Raw genomic sequence first — 18,681 nt, forward strand, 5'->3', positions numbered from 1 at the left:
TGCACAGAAAAAAGGTGTTCACAGCCCCTCCCCTCAGGATAACTTACCGATTAGCACTCCTAGGCCGGCAAGCTTCAAAGAGGCTCCCACCTTTGAAAAGCGAATCTGGCTCCTCTCACGGGAGAGGATGCCGACCCCCCTTTGTCCAGAGTCCTTTGGCACCCGGACAGGTGGGGAAATTAGCTGGTAAGGTAGTCATGTCCACCCCCCAAGCTAGTACCACCGCTAAGTAAACCTAACCTGATGTGGGTATGACTTTTCAGAAGTGGCCATCTTTATGTTGGCACACTTCGCAACTCTGGGACTGGGTTATGCCTACTTCCCATAGGAAGTGGACATATAGGGGGCTTAGTGACACCAAGAGAAAGTAGCCCATTGGTTACTACGGTACAACCCCCCGACCCCACAAACAAACACCACTAAATTAAGTATTTAGGAGAGTCCCAGGCACCAGGAAACCAGATCTTGCCGACATGAAAGACTGAGTACATGAGTCGCATGCAGCAAGAACTGAAGAACCAGCGACTGACCTGGCGCCGACACTGTAGGCCTGCCTGCTGACTTCGCCAATGGCGCCAAACGTCGACTTGTCCTGCAGCTGCGGAGTCCCCAAAGCCCGGGAGACCTGTAGCCTGCAGGCATGGTGGTGCTCCCCTGGTGTTGCCATGGGCCTTGCCCACCACTCACCTTAACTCCTGGAGATTTGTCCCGTAAGTTGCTGTACTGTACCTGAAGGCTGCATTAATTTTTCCTCCCATAGGATAAAGATAGCAGCTTCTAATAACTGCACTGTCGACTTTTTGAACTAAAAGAATTTCTATTTAAAAACATACGTACCTGAACGAATTACTGCTGGAGCTTAAACATACATGAAGATGCTCGTTATTTTTTTTATAAATTGGGGTGTGCGGGTCTCCTTATTGAGTCGTGTGCCTCATTTATTGACCAGTGTGTGTATTTTCAGATGTCTTGTTCTCCTCTCCGATAAGCCGAAGGCTGCTCAACCACACTACACCCTAGAAGAGCACTTTGGGATTGCCATAGCAAGCCCCTGGCCACTTTTAAGGCATCCCCTGGACTCTTTGCACAATAGATCTCTTTTTATAGATCATATAAAGAACCAGCTTCCTACAGTCCACTATTTTGAACACAGCTCCATTTTTCCCAGGGTGATAGTTGCTGCATACAGATATAACCAAAGTGACACTTGAGTATAGGATTTACACAGTCAGTTAGCACTGTGGCTTCTGATTATGAGAACAGTATGCAGTTACAGAATTTGCATTTTCTGAGAAGTTGCTGTCCTTTTTCAAGCATTGCCTATGCCACGTGTGATAGAATCACACCTGCTTAGATAGGTCTTACGGATACACTTGAAAAGCATACTTGACACTTGTGACAAAAGGCCTGCAAATGTTCTAAATAGGGGGATACTTTCTAATTCATTGAAAGTGTTATATTTGTGACTGAACAGGTCTCGATTCAATACAAAATTAATTTCTCTATAGTTATTTACAGATTAATATAATTTAAGAAAGCCAGTATGGTAAAATCTATTTTAAAAAACTGAATAATAACAGTGAGCACAAGTTGTATGCCTGGATAAATAGTCTCACCAAACCCACGTGTTTCCATTTTGAGGAATCCTCAAAATGGATAGTATTCCACCCAATCACAAGTGGCAAATGAGACTGTCGAGTCTTAAGTCTATTTGTTTTACCATAACATCCACTTGTTAGCAGTGATAATATTAAGGCACAGTGGTGTATTTTCAACGAGTCACCTAGTAAATACAATTCATTTCAGCACGCACCCGATTTAAATAATGATGCAAGTCAATTTGAATCTTAAACAAAAAAAATATATTGTCTTGCCTAGAGCACCCCTTTTAATATAGCATTAACACACAGTAGACTTGAAAGAAACTACAAAGCCAGGGATTAAAATGGAAGGAGGTATACAAAATGACCGACTTCATTACTTAAATGACAAAAAGCTAAACAAACCCTGTTACTAGTTAAACTGAATAAACACAAGGATAGAACAGACTAATCAACTCAAAAGAGAACGATGAAAACATTAGATTTTACATTTTATACATCTGGGTTCTACAACACCAAATGAAAAAAACAACCACTAGCATCTTGCTTAAGTAATTACTTTGAATTTCAAAAACACTTTACCTCCTTGACGTTCATTTTGTTCATTTCCATCTGGTAAACACAATCGCTTGTTTGTCATTTCTACTGGAGCAACCTACGAAGATAAAATTTTAAAGAATGAGAGGTTCAAGTAAGTCTAAGAGGAAATCAGTATGTACCAAACCGGTCTCATCTCTTAAGAGGACACCAAATCAAAGGTTGAAATGCAAATAAAACAGATGACATGTTCATAAACTTAGATGGATCTGTATAGTTATCTCTACTAAGGGCTTGTGCTCTAATTGAAAAAAAGATACGCCCACAAGTCACCAAGCCTGTTAGCTAAAGCCTCATTATTTTAAACCAGTAGAATATAAACCGGAGTGGAATTTAAACAATGAGAGCATTCATTTGCAACATTAAATGCAGATTGTACAAGTGCAGCTTCAAGAAAAATACATATATTGATTGCGCCAGCGACACTCAAATATGTTATGTTATACAGTTTATTAAGCACGCAGCTGCCCCAGTAAAGGGGCGTCCCGGCGCTAGTCCCAAGTGAAGAAACATAGCGGAGGTAGAGAAAAAGACGGAGACACTATTTCTTCGGAAATAGATACGTTTTAATGGCTTTTCTAAATTGCAGTACATCCTTTTCTCTCGAATTTGAGCAGGAAGGGAGTTCCAAAGCTTAGCAGCCAGGAACCGAAAGGAACAACCTCCTGCTCTACTGCGCTTAAACCGAGGTACAACCAACAGATTTTGTCCTGCCGACCGCAAAGGCCGCGCGGGCACATACAGATTAAGCAATGGGCTCAGTAGTTTAGGAGTGGATAGACTAATGATTTTAAAAGCAATACACAGTTTTAAACTGTAGCCGCTGAGCCACAGGAAGCCAGTGAAGTTTCCGGATAGTGGCCGATGTAGGACTAAAACATGGCACACCTATTAATGCTCTAGCAGCAGAGTTTTGGATATGTTGAAGGCGGATAATTTCTGCCTTATTAGCACCAATAAGTAAACAGCTGGCATAATCCAGCCTTGAAAGTACCGTCGACTGGACAATTAATTGTCTGGTGGCATGGTCGAAGAATTTCAAAACTGGCTTAAGGCTGCGTAGGATGCCAAAGCACGTGGCGGCAACCTTCTTCGTATGGGCAGAGAAACTGAGCTCTGAATCTAACCAGACTCCCAAATTCTTCAATTCATTCTTCGGTATCGGGGCTGTCCCCAGAGAGGATGGCCACCAGTGGTCGCCCCACAGGCTCACATTCCTGCCAACCAACAAGACTTCCGTCTTACCAGCATTTAATTGGAGACAGTTAGCTGTCATCCAATTAGCAACTGCTGCCAGACCTGCTTTGAATCTATTATGGTCCATGGTAAAGCCCTCCGTTAGGGCAACCACTAGCTGCGTGCCGTCAGCATAGGAAACTATGTTAAAACCCCATGCTTTAGCGACCGCAGCCAGTGGTTGAACATAAAGATTGAACAGGGTGGGGCTTAAGGCTGAGCCCTGGGGAACACCCTGCTCGGTCAAACGTGCCCTAGAAAGGAAGGGAGGAGTGGAAACACGGAATGTTCTACCGGTCAGAAATTAACGGAACCAAGCAAGAGCCCTATCCGTGTGACCAGCCTCTTCAAGATGGTATAGAAGCATCTGGTGGAAGACCGTGTCAAAGGCGGCCCTGAGGTCCACAAGGACCAGTGCCGCCGTTTGACCATTGTCCATAGTGGAACGAAGGTGCTCAGTCACAGCCAGGAGCGCTGTCTCCGTGCTGTGGCCGGACCGAAACCCATGTTGGGTATCATCCAGAATGTCCCCAGCACTCAGAACGCTGGTAAGAACAGAGTTCACATGTGACTCCGCAATCTTCGCCGCCAATAATGTCAAATCAAAAATGAAAACTGGCTGTGTGACCATTAGGAGAGCATGAACTACCCTCCTATGGCTACTCTCTGCATAAAATTAGGCACTACAAATTAGCAAAACAACTAGAGGATTCAGTACCGCCACACACAGGAAACAATCACTCAAGGAAGTTTCAACTCAGGTCATCGAGGAACTTGGCAGCACCTGTCCACCTCGGACTCTAGGGAAAATCTGTGCACATTAGCCATGGAGAAGAGACACTCCTCTCCCTATGACATTTAAATAAGGAGCTGGGCAGGGTACCTACTGCATATTGTCACCTTATACACCCTGACAAAGCAGAGCTAAAAGGTGTGCATTCTGATGTTGTTAAGGCTCAGTATGGCAAAGCCAAAATGGTAGGTGAATCAGTGTTGGTGTGGTATTAACTTAATTAGCCCAGGGGATTTGGCCAACTCTGGCTTCCTCCAGGAGTCTGAATGACTCATTGGATCGGAGGCTTTACAAGCATAAACACAGAGGATAACAAATCTTGGAGCTTCCGTCATTAAATTGAGGGAACGTTCTTTGCCAGCCTTTAGTACCTATAGGACTGTTAGCCAAGACACGGGACGGCAGTGAAAGTCACATATTGGACACCGCATCAGACTGCCCAAAACCACTTGCAAAGTATTAAAGGATGAGCAACAGGTCAAAAGAGAACCTCTAAACAACTCTGAAGAGTGACTGTCTATAAATTGGACAGGCTAATCATGATCAAGTGCATGCAGACTAAGGTGCCCCTGAAGGAACCTACATGAGTGATAAACCTCTGTAACTTTCCTATTTACCAACTAAAGGCAGCAGCTCCCTCATCTGGGCAATCAATGCATTAATGAGTTTTTGGTAAAATACATTAAATTGCCACAATAGCCTTCCCAACAGTATCACCGGCATGTCGATGGATAGGTTACATCCTGCAGTATTGTCATCACTTAGTTTGAAAGTTATATAGGTTCTTCTCCCGGATGTCAATGCTGTCCATGGTCTGCTCGAATTCGCCATCACCTAAAGAAACCCTTTCGCAGTACTGGTAATCACAGAAAAATGAATGTGCATGTCTCTTGGACAATCCAAGCATACAAGGCCAAGCTCGGCAATCTAGAATAGCCCATTGTAAAGCTTAAGGCAAACAATACTATGTTATAAAAAAGATTTTTAAGTGATTACAGGAAATAAAGAGGAAGAGCACAACACACAGAATGAAGAGTTAGGCAGTCATAAGTATATTTGAACTGATCTTGTGGCTACTCTCACGGCCAAACTATTAGACAAAGTGGCAATCAGCCACACGCAATACTTTGTGGAAAATCATCAGTTGATGGATACCAACGAAGCAGCGTTTAGGTTTGGTGGGAGCACCAAATTGGTCACCCTCCCACATTCAATGAACACAGGAAAAAGGTGAAACATCAGTGTTGGGTCTCGGATTCCATTAGGTCAAATTGTCAACCTTCAATACCATTGGTCCAGGTCTCCTCATAGAGAACGAAGAAGGCACAACTCTGGGACAATGTCTGGAAAAGATTTAAATCATTTCTCTCTAAAAGACCCAGCAGGTAACCCCTGGGTAGCAGAAGCCAATGGGAGGCGTACAATAGGATCCATTATTTCCACATTACTATTTAACTTGTACAGCCAGCTGTTCGCCTCCCTTCTGCAATCAGTGGGTGCGTTATATGCATCAGGAAGACTCCTAGTTCCTATTCAAAGAGATGGAGCAGCAAATTGTCACTCCCTGTCAGATGGATGGCAATACACTTCTAAAAAGACTGTGTGCACCATCTGTTCAGTGCTATCAGTTGCCTGGAGACATTAGGGTGCTAAAAATAACCAAAGAGGCTAGAAGAAAACCCATAAAAGGTGACTACCAGAAAACTTTATACTTGTTGCTTTCCAGAAGCTACCAAAATAAGCTATTTGGTGAAGAGTCTTTGGAAAACTATTTAAGAGATGCTGTTAAGGAGGGAAAAAAATACTCTTCCAAGTAACCATAAAAGAAAAATCAAACAAAAAGGACATGAGAAGCATGGCAATAAAGTTTGGATAGGACGAATTTGGAACCGGTGTTGTAAAAAGCATGACGTGCCACACAAATTATCCTGAAATTAATTGAATGTAACAGGAAATCAATGAAAGAAGGTAACATCCAGTCATATTTTCGAAGTCTATAAATCAATCTGACTGCCATGTACTGCACCATCCATCCGTAAGTGTTACATAAGCATCAGAAAGATTTTCCAAGTGGCAAGAAATATGCTTGCACATTGACTTTGTTCTGTGCTGGCGGAATTACAACAAAATACAACCTATGCACCCAAATAGATTAACAGAAGCATTGCCTGGTCTTCAAATGTGTAAGTTTAGTGGGAAAAGGCTCCCACTTGCTCCACAGACCTTAATGCAGGAGAGGGGGTGAAGGGGGGCAGCCAATGATAGATAGTGACAAGTGGGGGTTACTTGCACCCAGGTATGTTGGGAGGGATGGGGGGGCGCAGGGGAGGTGGAATTACTTGGCTTCCCAAATACTATGAAAAATACATCAAGCTTTGCGCCCTTTAATTATAGCGTAGGCCGGGAAAATTCTAGTAGGTTAGGGATGTGTGCCAAGTCGTTTTTGGAGCAACTAGCTCACACCATAAGATAGTATTTCTTGTTCACATGATATATGCAAGAGCATAATGTAACAACATATGATAGTATATTATAGTAGAATACTGTGTCAAATAATTCTGGGGCTCCGATGGTGCTCTTCAATATCACCTGCCAAAATACGCGATTCTGACAGGTTTCCCTGACTCCTAACACCCATTATGTGTGTGTAACACAGTGGGAGGGCTGATAAACAGCTGATAATTCCTTTCCTCGCAAAAGGTCATGATTTCCCTTAGGGGTTCCGAAAATCTACTGACTGTGTACTCCAAAATTCAACCAACATTGCAATATTTATGATTGAAAAGTAACCGCCAATGTGCTGCTGCTTCTATTTTCAATAAACTAGATAGATAATGGTGATTCTCACTTTATGGCAATCCAGGACAAAGACCATTGTCCTTTAAGAACTTGGAATTAGCTGGATTACATTCTTAAGAGCAGGCTTCTCCAACCAGTAGCTCGTGAGATACTGGTAGCTCCCCTGCTACCAGCAAGTAGCTCCCCTCTGTGCAGCCCAGCCTATTACAATAGAAGCTTTTGCTTGAGAGATATATATACTTTCGACCTTCGTTCCTTGCAAATCCCATTGGTCAAGGAAGAACGAGTACAGACTTCAGTTCACTGGTGCATTGTGTTTCTTATTAAACCGTTACACCGCCATGACGCGTTTTGACCTGAACAGGACTTTATCACATAACGCGGCTGCAGAGTTGACTCCCACATTTAAAGTGACAAGTGCATGAACATGTGGGAAGAAACAAATAAACAGCAAAGATATACTCTTACTCACGTGTGTCGTCTCACCGGGAACAATAAAAAAAACACTTTACATTTGATATTGGTGCAATATTCTTTGGGAAATCTCCAAATACTTTATACATTAAAATAATTTAACTGTTTAATCCAATGTACAAAAAGTCGAATAGAATGATTGGAATATCATCAATAAATACCTAATGTTAGGACTTTCAAATTGCCAATATCACAAGCAGCAATTCCTAAATGGCATTTGACAGTTGTCATATTTAGCAAGATTATTTAATGTATAACATTAGCCAAAAACAATGTAGCGCAAGTGGGCCTGCTTTTCATTGCTCCCCTACTACATGTTTTCATTAAAGTGCTGTGGTGCAATTCGAAAAATAAAGTGCCATCCTAGAACGAACTTCGTTCATTAGTGCCAAAATTAAAGTGTGGGTGAAGTTAAAATATGGGACTAAGTATATTACAGAAAAGATCATACCTGATATTCTCATCATATTATGAGGTCGAATTACTTGCTCTAATATCTGTCAAGAGTTAACGTTAAGGGCAAGTATAAAAGTTCTCACTGGAATTATGCCCCTGTGGGGTTTTGGTGTCTAGCTCTTGTGGGGTTTTGGTGTCTAGCTCTTGGAGGTAATGTGTTTCCAGTCTTCTTAGTGCAGCCTCTCTATTTCCTCCACTTCTTGGATTAGGGACTGGATCTAACACAAAGTATTTAAGATGTCCTAACTTGTTATTATGTATTTCTTTGAAATGACGTGCAACAGGATAGGTTGGGTTTGAATTAGTAATTGCCCTAATGTGTTGGGAGTATTCTTTTGTGGACTTGCAGCTTTGCGCTGCCCACGTATCGCAATCCACAAAAGGACTCCAACACACATACTGCGTAATCCGTTTTACACATTAGGAACTTCATGATGGTAATGGGTTTGTCCCTAAATGGTGTTAAATGAGATGTTTTATTCACACCAAACTTGCACGAACGGTACGTGGTGCACTTCACAAATCCTTTTTAGGTCTCGCCTGTCGATGCGCATGCGCATCGAGCAAGCGAGACTATAGGGGCTCATCCAGACTTTATCTAACTTGCAAGGAATCGTGGCGATTCCTTGCAGTGCCCGTGACTTTTAAGCTCAATGCGCATGTGCATTGAGCTTAAAAGCGCGTGCACAGCCGCCCGCATTCCTCCGACACCTTTGAAGTGAAGCTTAGCTTCACTTCAAAGGCCCGGCTTGTTCACACCCACATGCCGCTCTGCCCCGCTCCGCCCCCTCCCCTGAGTCATCCTGCCTGCCCCTTCCCGCCGTGTCGCATTTCTCCTCCCCCCTCCCCTCTCTTCCCTCCGTCTTGTTCTTCTTGCTCACTTGTCACTCTTTGCCCCTTACTTCTATCCCTTCCTTTCTATTCCCTCTCTGAACCTCCTTCTATGCCCATCTCCTGTTCCTTTCTTTTCTCCAACATTTGCCACGTCTGCTTTCCTCGTCTCCCCACACGTTTGCCTCCCTTTACCTCTGTTTCCTTAGCTCCTCGTTTCTCCCGCCTACTCTCACATCTTTCTCTTTTCTTTCTACCCTCTCGCCCCCACTTCTCTTCGTGCTCATCTGTTCTCCACACATTTCTCTCACTTAATTCTTCCTGCCTCAACTCTCCGCCTCCCGCCCCCTCCCCCTAGTTTTTTATTTTTTAATTAATTTCCTGCTGAAAGCCTGACGAGCGGTACATTTCCCGTCCCTTGAGCCGTCAGACCTCGATGTGCCGCCAATCATCTACTTAGCATCTGCATCGTTAGAAGTCATCCTGGCCACTTGCAAGCACCCTGGCAGCCTGCTCTGGCGTGGGGGAGGGGCGCCTGCTCTCATAGGAAAGCTGGCAAACAACCCAAGTGTAACTAGCGATAGCAGGAGCCAATTAAGATCAAAGCTGATATATGCAGCAATAAGCCTTCATCCCTTTAATATTCAACATTCTTTTTCACTTTGACACAGATCAAGAGGTGTTAATGCATATTCTTTCAAATGAGTCGAGCAGTGCTTTAAAGTGACAAAACTGTTATTTGTTCTTTCACAATCAATTAGTATCATGGTTCAGCCTACTCTGAATTGCTCTACAGCTGGGGTGAAACATGCATCCTTGTCGCTGCAGTGCCACAGTCTATTCGAGGCTATGTTCTGCTGCAGAATAGCTCGAAGGGGCCTATAAACAATAGACCGAGCACACCCTTGGAGGAGCACGCGGGGGTGCAGACATTTTGTTCAGTTCATAAACGATCTGACAGATGCTTGCAGGTATGCAGTCATTTTTAGCAGGAGTAAAACAATTAAAAATGTGCTTCGGGGTTTGAGGCGCTCCCATTTGCATCTGACAAAATGCATTTCTCCAAGCAGACAAAATGTCCTAATGTTAACACGTTCCGAACTGTGAATTCATTATTGAACAAGCAGGCTCTGAGCAGCAGATGCGAATGTAACGCTAGCCAATTCGAAGTAACAACACATCTTGTGACGATGGTGTGTTCGTGTGGAAAAGCACCCACGAGAACTCGTTATCCCTGCTATATAAAGAGGTCAGTTAGCAGTGATTGACTCTTTTCCAGGGTACTGGGTACTCGCCTATGTCACTGTATTCTTTTCTGTTGCACCTCTGTTGCAGTGGTGGACTGGGAGGAAACAGCAGCCCAGGAAATGTGTTTTTATCAGACCTATTGCATACCCAGAGAATGTAGGGAACGAGTCTGCCATCTACAGGCACCCTCACAACCCTCTCACCCTCACTCACTCTCACAACCCTCTCACCCTCACTCACTCTCACCCCTCACTCACCCCCTCACCTTCACTCACCCCCTCACTCACCCCCTCACCCCCTCACTCACCCCCCTCACCCCCTCACCCCCTCACTCACCCCCTCACCCTCACTCACCCTCTCACCCACCCTCTCACCCACCCTCTCACCCACCCTCTCACCCACCCCCTCACCCACCCCCTCACACGCCCTCACCCCCTCACACCGCCACCCCCCCACTCAGAATGCACACCCCCTCACCCTCACACGCCCTCACCCACTCACACCGCCACACTCCCTTAGAATGCACACCCCCTCACCCACCGCCTCACTCCCCCTCACCCCCCTCACCCTCTCCCTCACACCGCCACACCCCCTCAGAGCCCTCACTCTCACTCACCCTCACTCACTCACCCCTCACCCTCACTCACTCACCCTCACTCACCCTCACTCACCCTCACTCACCCTCTCACCCTCACTCACTCTCACAACCCTCTCACCCTCACTCACTCTCACACCCTCACTCACCTGACTCACTCTCACCCCCTCACTCACCCCCTCACCCTCACTCACCCCCTCCCTCACCCCCTCCCTCACCCCCTCCCTCACCCCCTCACTCACCCCCTCACCCTCACCCACCCTCTCACCCACCCTCTCACCCTCACACACACCCACCCTCTCACCCTTACACACACCCTCACACGCCCTCACCCCCTCACACCGCCACACACCCTCAGAATGCACACCCCCTCACCCTCACACGCCCTCACCCCCTCACACCGCCACACACCCTCAGAATGCACACCCCCTCACCCTCACACACCCCCTCCCTCCCCCTCACCCTCACACTCCTCACCCTCTCCCTCACACCGCCACACCCCCTCACACCCCCTCACTCTCACACCCCCTCACTCTCACACCCCCTCGCTCTCACACCCCCTCGCTCTCACACCCCCTCGCTCTCACACCCCTCACTCTCACTCCCCCTCACTCTCACTCCCCCTCACTCTCACTCCCCCTCACCCTCACTCCCCCTCACCCTCACTCCCCCTCACCCACACACCCCTCACCCACACACCCCCTCACCCTCACACCCTCACACCCCTCACCCTCACACCCCCTCACCCTCACACCCCCTCACCCTCCCCCTCCCTCCCCCACACACCCCCTCACCCACACACCTCCTCACCCACACACCCCCTCACCCACACACCCCCTCACCCTCACACCCCCTCACCCTCACACCCCCTCACTCACACCCCCTCACCCTCACACCCTCACACCCCCTCACCCTCACACCCCCACACCCCCTCAGACCCCCTCACCCTCACACCCCCTCACACCCCCTCACACACCCTCACACACCCTCACCCTCCCTCACCCCTGCACGCCTCTCACCCCTGCACGCCTCTCACCCCTGCACGCCTCTCACCCCTGCACGCCTCTCACCCCTGCACGCCTCTCACCCCTGCACGCCTCTCACCCCTGCACGCCTCTCACCCCTGCACGCCTCTCACCCCTGCACGCCTCACACTGCTGCACGCCTCACACTGCTGCACGCCTCACACTGCTGCACGCCTCACACTGCTGCACGCCTCACACTGCTGCACCCCGCACACTGCTGCACGCCGCACAACACCACCATATCACTCTGGGACGGCGCCACATCACTCTGGGACGGCACATCCACCGCCACCACCACATCCACCGCCACATCCACCACATCCACCACCACTACATCCACCACCCCATCCACCACCACCACCACCCCATCCACCACCACCACCGCATCCACCACCACCACCACATCCACCATCAACACATCCACCGCATCCACCACCACATCCACCATCACCACCACCACATCCACCACCACATCCACCACCACATCCACCACCACCTCCACATCCACCATGACATCCACCGCCACATTCACCACCGCATCCACCACTGCATCCACCACCACATCCACCACCACCACATCCACCGCATCCACCACCACATCAACCACACCCACCACCACCATATCCACCACATCCACCACCACATCCACCGCATCCACCACCACCACATCCACCACATCCTCCACCTCCGCATCCACCACCACATCCACCACCACATCCACCACCAACACATCCACCACATCCACCACCACATCCCACCACATCCACCGCATCCACATCCACCACCACATCCACCACCACATCCACCACCACATCCACCACCACATCCACCACCACATCCACCACCACCACATCCACCACCACATCCACCACCACATCCACCATCACCTCCACATTCAATCGCTGACACACACAGCACGTTCCCATCTAATTGTGTGTATACAGTACAACATATTATATCCTATGTCTTCATTAACAATATAGTGTATCTGTACTGAATATATATCCAGCATTTCAGACTGCATTTCAGAGCTTTTAAAAATGTTTATGGCTTTTTTTTTTTTGAAATTCTTTAGCATTGGCTACAGGAAACAAAAATGCTAAAGATTTACAAAAAAAACCCATAAACAATTCTAAAAGCACTAACTCTAATGCTGCGAGACCTATTGCATTTTCAATGCTTGTTTGTGTTAGCCAGTTTGTCATTGTTCTTACTTCTGGGCTGCTGCAGACTAGTCCATCCATCATGGAGGTAGCTTTTCTGTAAGTGATAGCCGGCCTTTTAGGTAGAAGACCCCCTATAAAAGGATCACTTAGGACAATAGGCCATTTGTTATTGATTATCTTACAAAGTTTGTTTTCCTGGTTATTACAGGTAAGAATTAACCTTGTATCTTGTTTGCACTGAGCGTTCTTATTGCTTGTTATTTCACTGCTCGACTCATTTTCAGTTATAGCAGAAAATAATTCTAAACTAGTCAAGGCTTGGGTTTTTCGGATTGCTTTGTCAATTATAATCTCCGATTACCCTCTTGCTAAGAACCGATTAGTGTCATTACTGCATAGTCTCCTGATGCTAAGCATTTCCCCATAGGGATTAGATGTTTGGGGGGGGGAACTTGTGGAATGCATTATGGTGTGCCCCACTGTCTGTTTGCGATGTAGTCTGGTTTCAATTTTGTTATCTACAATGAACACCTCAACATCAAGAAAATACACCAATTGTCAACTCACAGTTGCTGTGAAATGTAAATGAACGTTATTAACTTTAATTTCTGAGATGAATTTTAGTGCACTTGCTTCCGTGCCTCGGCATATCACAAATAAATCGTTAATATATCTTAGCCATACAATAACATGCTCATCCAAAACTTCCTTGAAGTCTGCTTTGAGGACCAGCTCCACCCACCATCCCACATGGAGACCGGTATAACTGGGCAAGAATCTGGCCCCCCCATCAAGACGCCCTGGATTTGTTGAAATATTGGATTTTGGAACATGCATGACTTTTCTAAGCAAAACAGGATCATATTGACTAACATCTTATTGTGTTGATACACACACATAGGTCTGGTGCCCAGATAGTATTCTAGAGCTCTTATGCCATCCTGATGGTGGATACTAATGTATAATGTCGTGACATCCAGAGACATTAAAAGATAGTCTGATTCCCATGTGCAGTTCTGTCTGAGGAAGTCACTAGTATCTTGAATATAAGAAAACAGTGATCGCACATGTTTCTGTAAGAAGAAAAAAAATAATAAAATCAATGTAGGACAATGTATTATCCAGAAGATGTTTTAGCACTGAAATGAGTGGTCTCCCCCGGCATGTTAGTGGCATGTTTATGTATTTTGGGAATAAAATAAATCACCGGCATGATTGGGTGATCATTTTTAAGATACTAATATTCATCCGAACTTAGGAGACCTGCGCTTTTCTAAGCAAGTAGAGTTTGGAATAGAACTCACTCCATGCGGCACAAGTTGTCTGATGTTACTCCTTTTTTAGCAATCTAGATCACTTAATTGCTTCATCAATTCTTCCATGTAATCTGCTTTGGGCCAGATTACTATGTTGCCCCCCTCAATGAGTTGACGATATTTGCAATTCTGGTAGGTGTGTCTTTCGTGCTCTTGATATTTAATGTGTTTTTGTTGGTTTTTTTCCACTTCAGATGGTACATGTTCGTTGAAGATGTCAAGTGAATACCATGGCATGATAGGCTGGAATGTTGATTTGGGTTTGAATCCTGTGCATACTGTACCAAAAGTATTTATTTGTTGGGTGGATATTTCATCATCAGATGTATTTGCATTGTGTAGTTGTTGAAGGTCACACAATAACTGTACATTTGTAGCTGTCATAATACTTGGGACTCCATGAGGAAACATCTGTTGCATGCTGCCTGTTAAAACTTACGTTACTGAGGAGATTATATTTTCGAAGTTTCAATTGACGAATAAACTTGTACACGTCTATTCTCGTTTGAGAGTAGTTGAACAATCCACTAACCATCCCTGAATGGCTCAAAAACTTGGATTTACAAAACAACCCTATCTCACTATTCAAATCTGCTAAATCCCTAGGTATCACCCTAGACGCAAACCTGTCAATGAATGATCACATCAAAAACACTGCCCGAGGTGCATGCCACACGCCAAAGCATCTGAAAATAAAAAAATAAGACAGTTTATCCCACCTGAAGACTTTAAAACAGTGGTTCAATCTCTAGTCCTCTCGAAACTGGACACTGAAATGCCACCCCAAAAGGAACCCCCAAATGCCACCTCCAGCCATTCACCTCAATGCGGCTCCCAGACTCATCACAGGAACCAAACGCTTCGACCACATCTCCCCAGCTCTCTAAAGTCTTTTTTGGCTCCCCATCGAAGGAAGGTGCATCTACAGAACTTCATGAATCACCCACAAAGCTCTCCATTTTGCAACCCCCAAATATCTAGATTCTAAACTAGTGCGAGCAGGGGAAAAACGGGTTCTGAGAAGCTCCAAGGCGCTCCTCTGCATACCCCCTAAACTAAAAAAAATGTTATCCCAGACAAGATCCTTCTCAGGAAATGCCCCTAAAATCTGGAACTCACGCTGCAACCCATCCTTCTCCGGTTTCAAACGAGACCTCAAGTCTCTACTGCTCACCAAGTACCTCAAGTAGAGCATGAAATTACTTTCACCTCCTACTGACCAAACTCTCCTGATCAATTAACAGTCTGATTCCTTACCAGGCGAACTCAACCTCTTTCCTACTCCCCAGCACAGAATGACTTTATTGACTTTTACTGTATGTTTTGAATACAATGTGCTCGTTTTCTTTTTTTTAATATACAATTTAATGTGATGCCTTTTTACATCTCACCATGTACTTTTGCAAACATAACCTCTAAATATGTAAAGTGCACTATTACCTTGGAGTTGAGCCAGCACTATAGAAAACTACAACATAATAAAGCATGACAAATGTTTGCAACATGTACATCACAGAGTCCACTGCTTCCCATTTTATGCACAGTGTGGGTTGGCAACAGTGGTGCATAAATCACCTAATCTTATTAGCTCATGTTTCTCAGAAATTAAAAAACAAGGAAGTTCCCCGTTGGAAGTAAGTGACACATCTAAAATCTGGTAATCTCTTACTATACAGTAAGAGTGTGTGCATGTGTTAAGGGTCGCAGGTTGATTTCCTTGCTTTACTCCGCACTCCGTCAGGACTCTGAGCCACCTGTCCAGCCTGCGTGGAGTGCCTGGGAGATAGATCTGGGGGAGAGACTGGATGCCGGGCGTATTGGGGGTCTCACACGTAAGGTCTCTTGTAATGCACGGTTTAAGCTCACACACTTTAATTTTATGCATCGCACATACCTGACACCGGTCTCTTTACAGCGCATTTTGCCAGATAGGGAGGACACTTGCCCTAGGTGCTGTACTGAGAGAGCGGGGTTTCTCCACTTGGCCTGGGAGTGTGCCCTGGTGCGACGGAGGTGGTGGGATGGATTGCTGCCGCTACCGGCCTTAGCATAACCTTGACACCGCTCCACTGTCTGCTAGCTCTGGTTCCCCGGCCTAGGAAGAGGAAAGTCCCCTATAAACTATTACAGCTTATGTTGGTTCTGGCACGGCGTAGGGTAGCCATTACCTGGATGGGGCGGAGGGCCCCTGAGATTTCTGCATGGCTGAGGGATGTCCAGGAGTGGTCATTGGCGGAAGAGACTCATATGCAATGTACGCGTAGAGACGAGAAATTGCAGGAAGACCTGTTGGCATGGAGAGTGATGTGTACTGCTGTTTTGACCTTGAGTGACTGAGGGGAATAGCACAGAACTGTTCACCTCTGAGGGATCGGGAACTGACGGGGAGGGGGAGGGTATTGGGGATGGCTAGATCCGGATTGTCTTAGTGCGCTTGGCCGCTGCCTCAACTCACGGTTGCCATGTACTGAAGGTTGCTTTACAAGCCCAAGCCCTGACTGATGATTAGCGATGTTTTTGTCCCTAATGTGCCTTAATGAGGTTGTCGTCCTGTATGCAACGGTTCTGTACGATGCCACAATTGGGGGGGAATGTTTATGTTTTTTCGCATAACCAAAAATAAAGTTTAAAAAAAAAAAAGGGTGTGCTTGGTCTGAAACCATAGCTCATTAGCCCTACGGAATACAAGGTTTATGTAGTAAAGACCAGCTGGTACCGATTAAAGCTGAATGACCGCTATAGCAAGAAAAAACAGTTGAAACAGGTCAACCAGTCGACGGAGAATTCAATAACACTCCATATATGTCCCACTGTTTTTAATTTGGGAAAGGTGCCCCAATATTAATGCAACTTAGCAACTAGAGGAACACCTCCAGGCAGTATTAATCATTTCCCAGTCCCCAGCTTGAGTTCTTCAATCACATCAAAGTGCTCCCCTCAAATCTGGACACGAGGCAGAAAAGCCCCTCCAATGTGTAAGGTCTTTGAATACATAGGAAACAAGCATTGGCATAGCCAATAGGTCTCGCCTTCGGGACCTTATGCGTTTAGCCAGAACTTTTGGCTATGTTATAGAGCACTGTGGCTGCTGTGCATTATGTTGAAAAGTTATTAAATAAAAGTATTAAACATTTTTGTTACCTTTATACAAATGAAGACGACATTATGTACAACTGAAAAAACGGATTAATGGCTATTCTCTGTAATGAAGAGTGAAATATCCGTGTGAATACTGGCTCAAGTTGTAACACTTAAACAGCAGTAGGGGGTAATGACAGTACTAACCTCTTCAATTGTATATTTGACATGCACGAGGACCTATGAGATTCCTCCTCCAGATTTATCAACACTTTGCATCACCAAAATGTTACCAAAAGTGCTTAAGAGGCCGCGTTATCCCTGGGGCACTTTCAGTCTGTAGTTTCTTCAAGTGGCTCATCCTTAGTAAGAGGGCTAGGGGCCAACATATTGATCAAACCCATACCCTGCAATATGCATTTAACAAAAGCCCCCTTCATAGTATGTTTGACTGCAACATGCACCATTTCTTAAAGGGTTCTCAGGACAGAAAGACATCAGCACCTAGAGATACACAAGAGTTAAATAAGAGGCCAGTTAAAGCTGAGAGGCCAACCCCCAATGCACCCAACCTCCTCCGTATAAAGTCAAACAAAATGTACATTGTGCCCGCATGAATATGTCTTTTGGACGTCACATGCGGCAAACAGGGAGTAAACAAACCAATGAATGGTCACTTCAAAAATAGACCAGGAGGGTTCATTTTCAGCACCTATGCTAGCATTTATGATGGCTGCTAGCCATTTTAAAGAAAGATAAGTGGCATGAACATTAAAGACGGCCGACTTCCTGAAGTGAAGTGTAAAGTTACAAAAAGGCATTGTCAGAGCCATGAGTATATCATCAAAGTAACGAGGTATTGTAGTGTGTAGATATGATCGGAGATGTTTATTTGCACGCATATACATTTGTATATATTTGACAGGATAGAGGCTGTGGCGTAACCTCCAGACTTCGGACATGGGGAACAGGGTTCAAGTCTCGGCGTTGGTTAAACTGTGCCTTCCAAAAACTAAGGAACTGCAGTCGGCTTATAGAGGTTCTGATAACAAGGATGGCGGTGCCGACAACAGAGGAGCTTGACGGGTGTAGGACACAACTGAAGGGAATGGGCCAGCCTAATGAAAGAAAAAATAAATAAATGAATAAATAAAAAAAAAATTAAAAAATGCTCCAAAAACGCCATTAGTAAACCAAAAAGTATGGGGACACGTAACTGGGACAGTCTCCTAATTAAGCATGCTCACCAATGAAAATCATGCATTTATTGAAGGGCACTAACAAGATGGGAGGTCCTTGAAGCCATATTCCAAATACCGCATGCTTCGCAGAGCAGCATGCCGACACTAGACTCGACTTAAAAAATAATAATAATGGATTGATCAAATCTTTCTCTGTATACAACCTAATGCAAATGTTGATTTAATTTCCATTCTCTGCAACTTTTAACAGAAAAATGAATAAGA

At 45.4% G+C, this 18,681-nt stretch overlaps 1 protein-coding gene across 2 annotated transcripts in view; it reads right to left on the reverse strand.

The window, feature by feature from the left end:
* SCAF11 (SR-related CTD associated factor 11) overlaps positions 1-18,681 on the reverse strand; it is an 864,597-nt gene that overhangs the window by 820,066 nt on the left and 25,850 nt on the right. For both annotated transcript variants that reach the window (XR_013607094.1, XM_078675739.1), the window contains exon 2: positions 2,184-2,256. Coding sequence is in view for 1 of the 2 variants with exons in the window: in XM_078675739.1 (XP_078531865.1) it covers positions 2,184-2,241 (58 nt within the window). In the remaining variant the exon portion in view is untranslated. The remainder of the gene's footprint in view (positions 1-2,183; positions 2,257-18,681) is intronic.

This window comes from Lissotriton helveticus, chromosome 1_1, assembly GCF_964261635.1.
Source record: "Lissotriton helveticus chromosome 1_1, aLisHel1.1, whole genome shotgun sequence".
In the NCBI taxonomy this organism is placed as follows: Eukaryota; Metazoa; Chordata; class Amphibia; order Caudata; family Salamandridae; genus Lissotriton; species Lissotriton helveticus.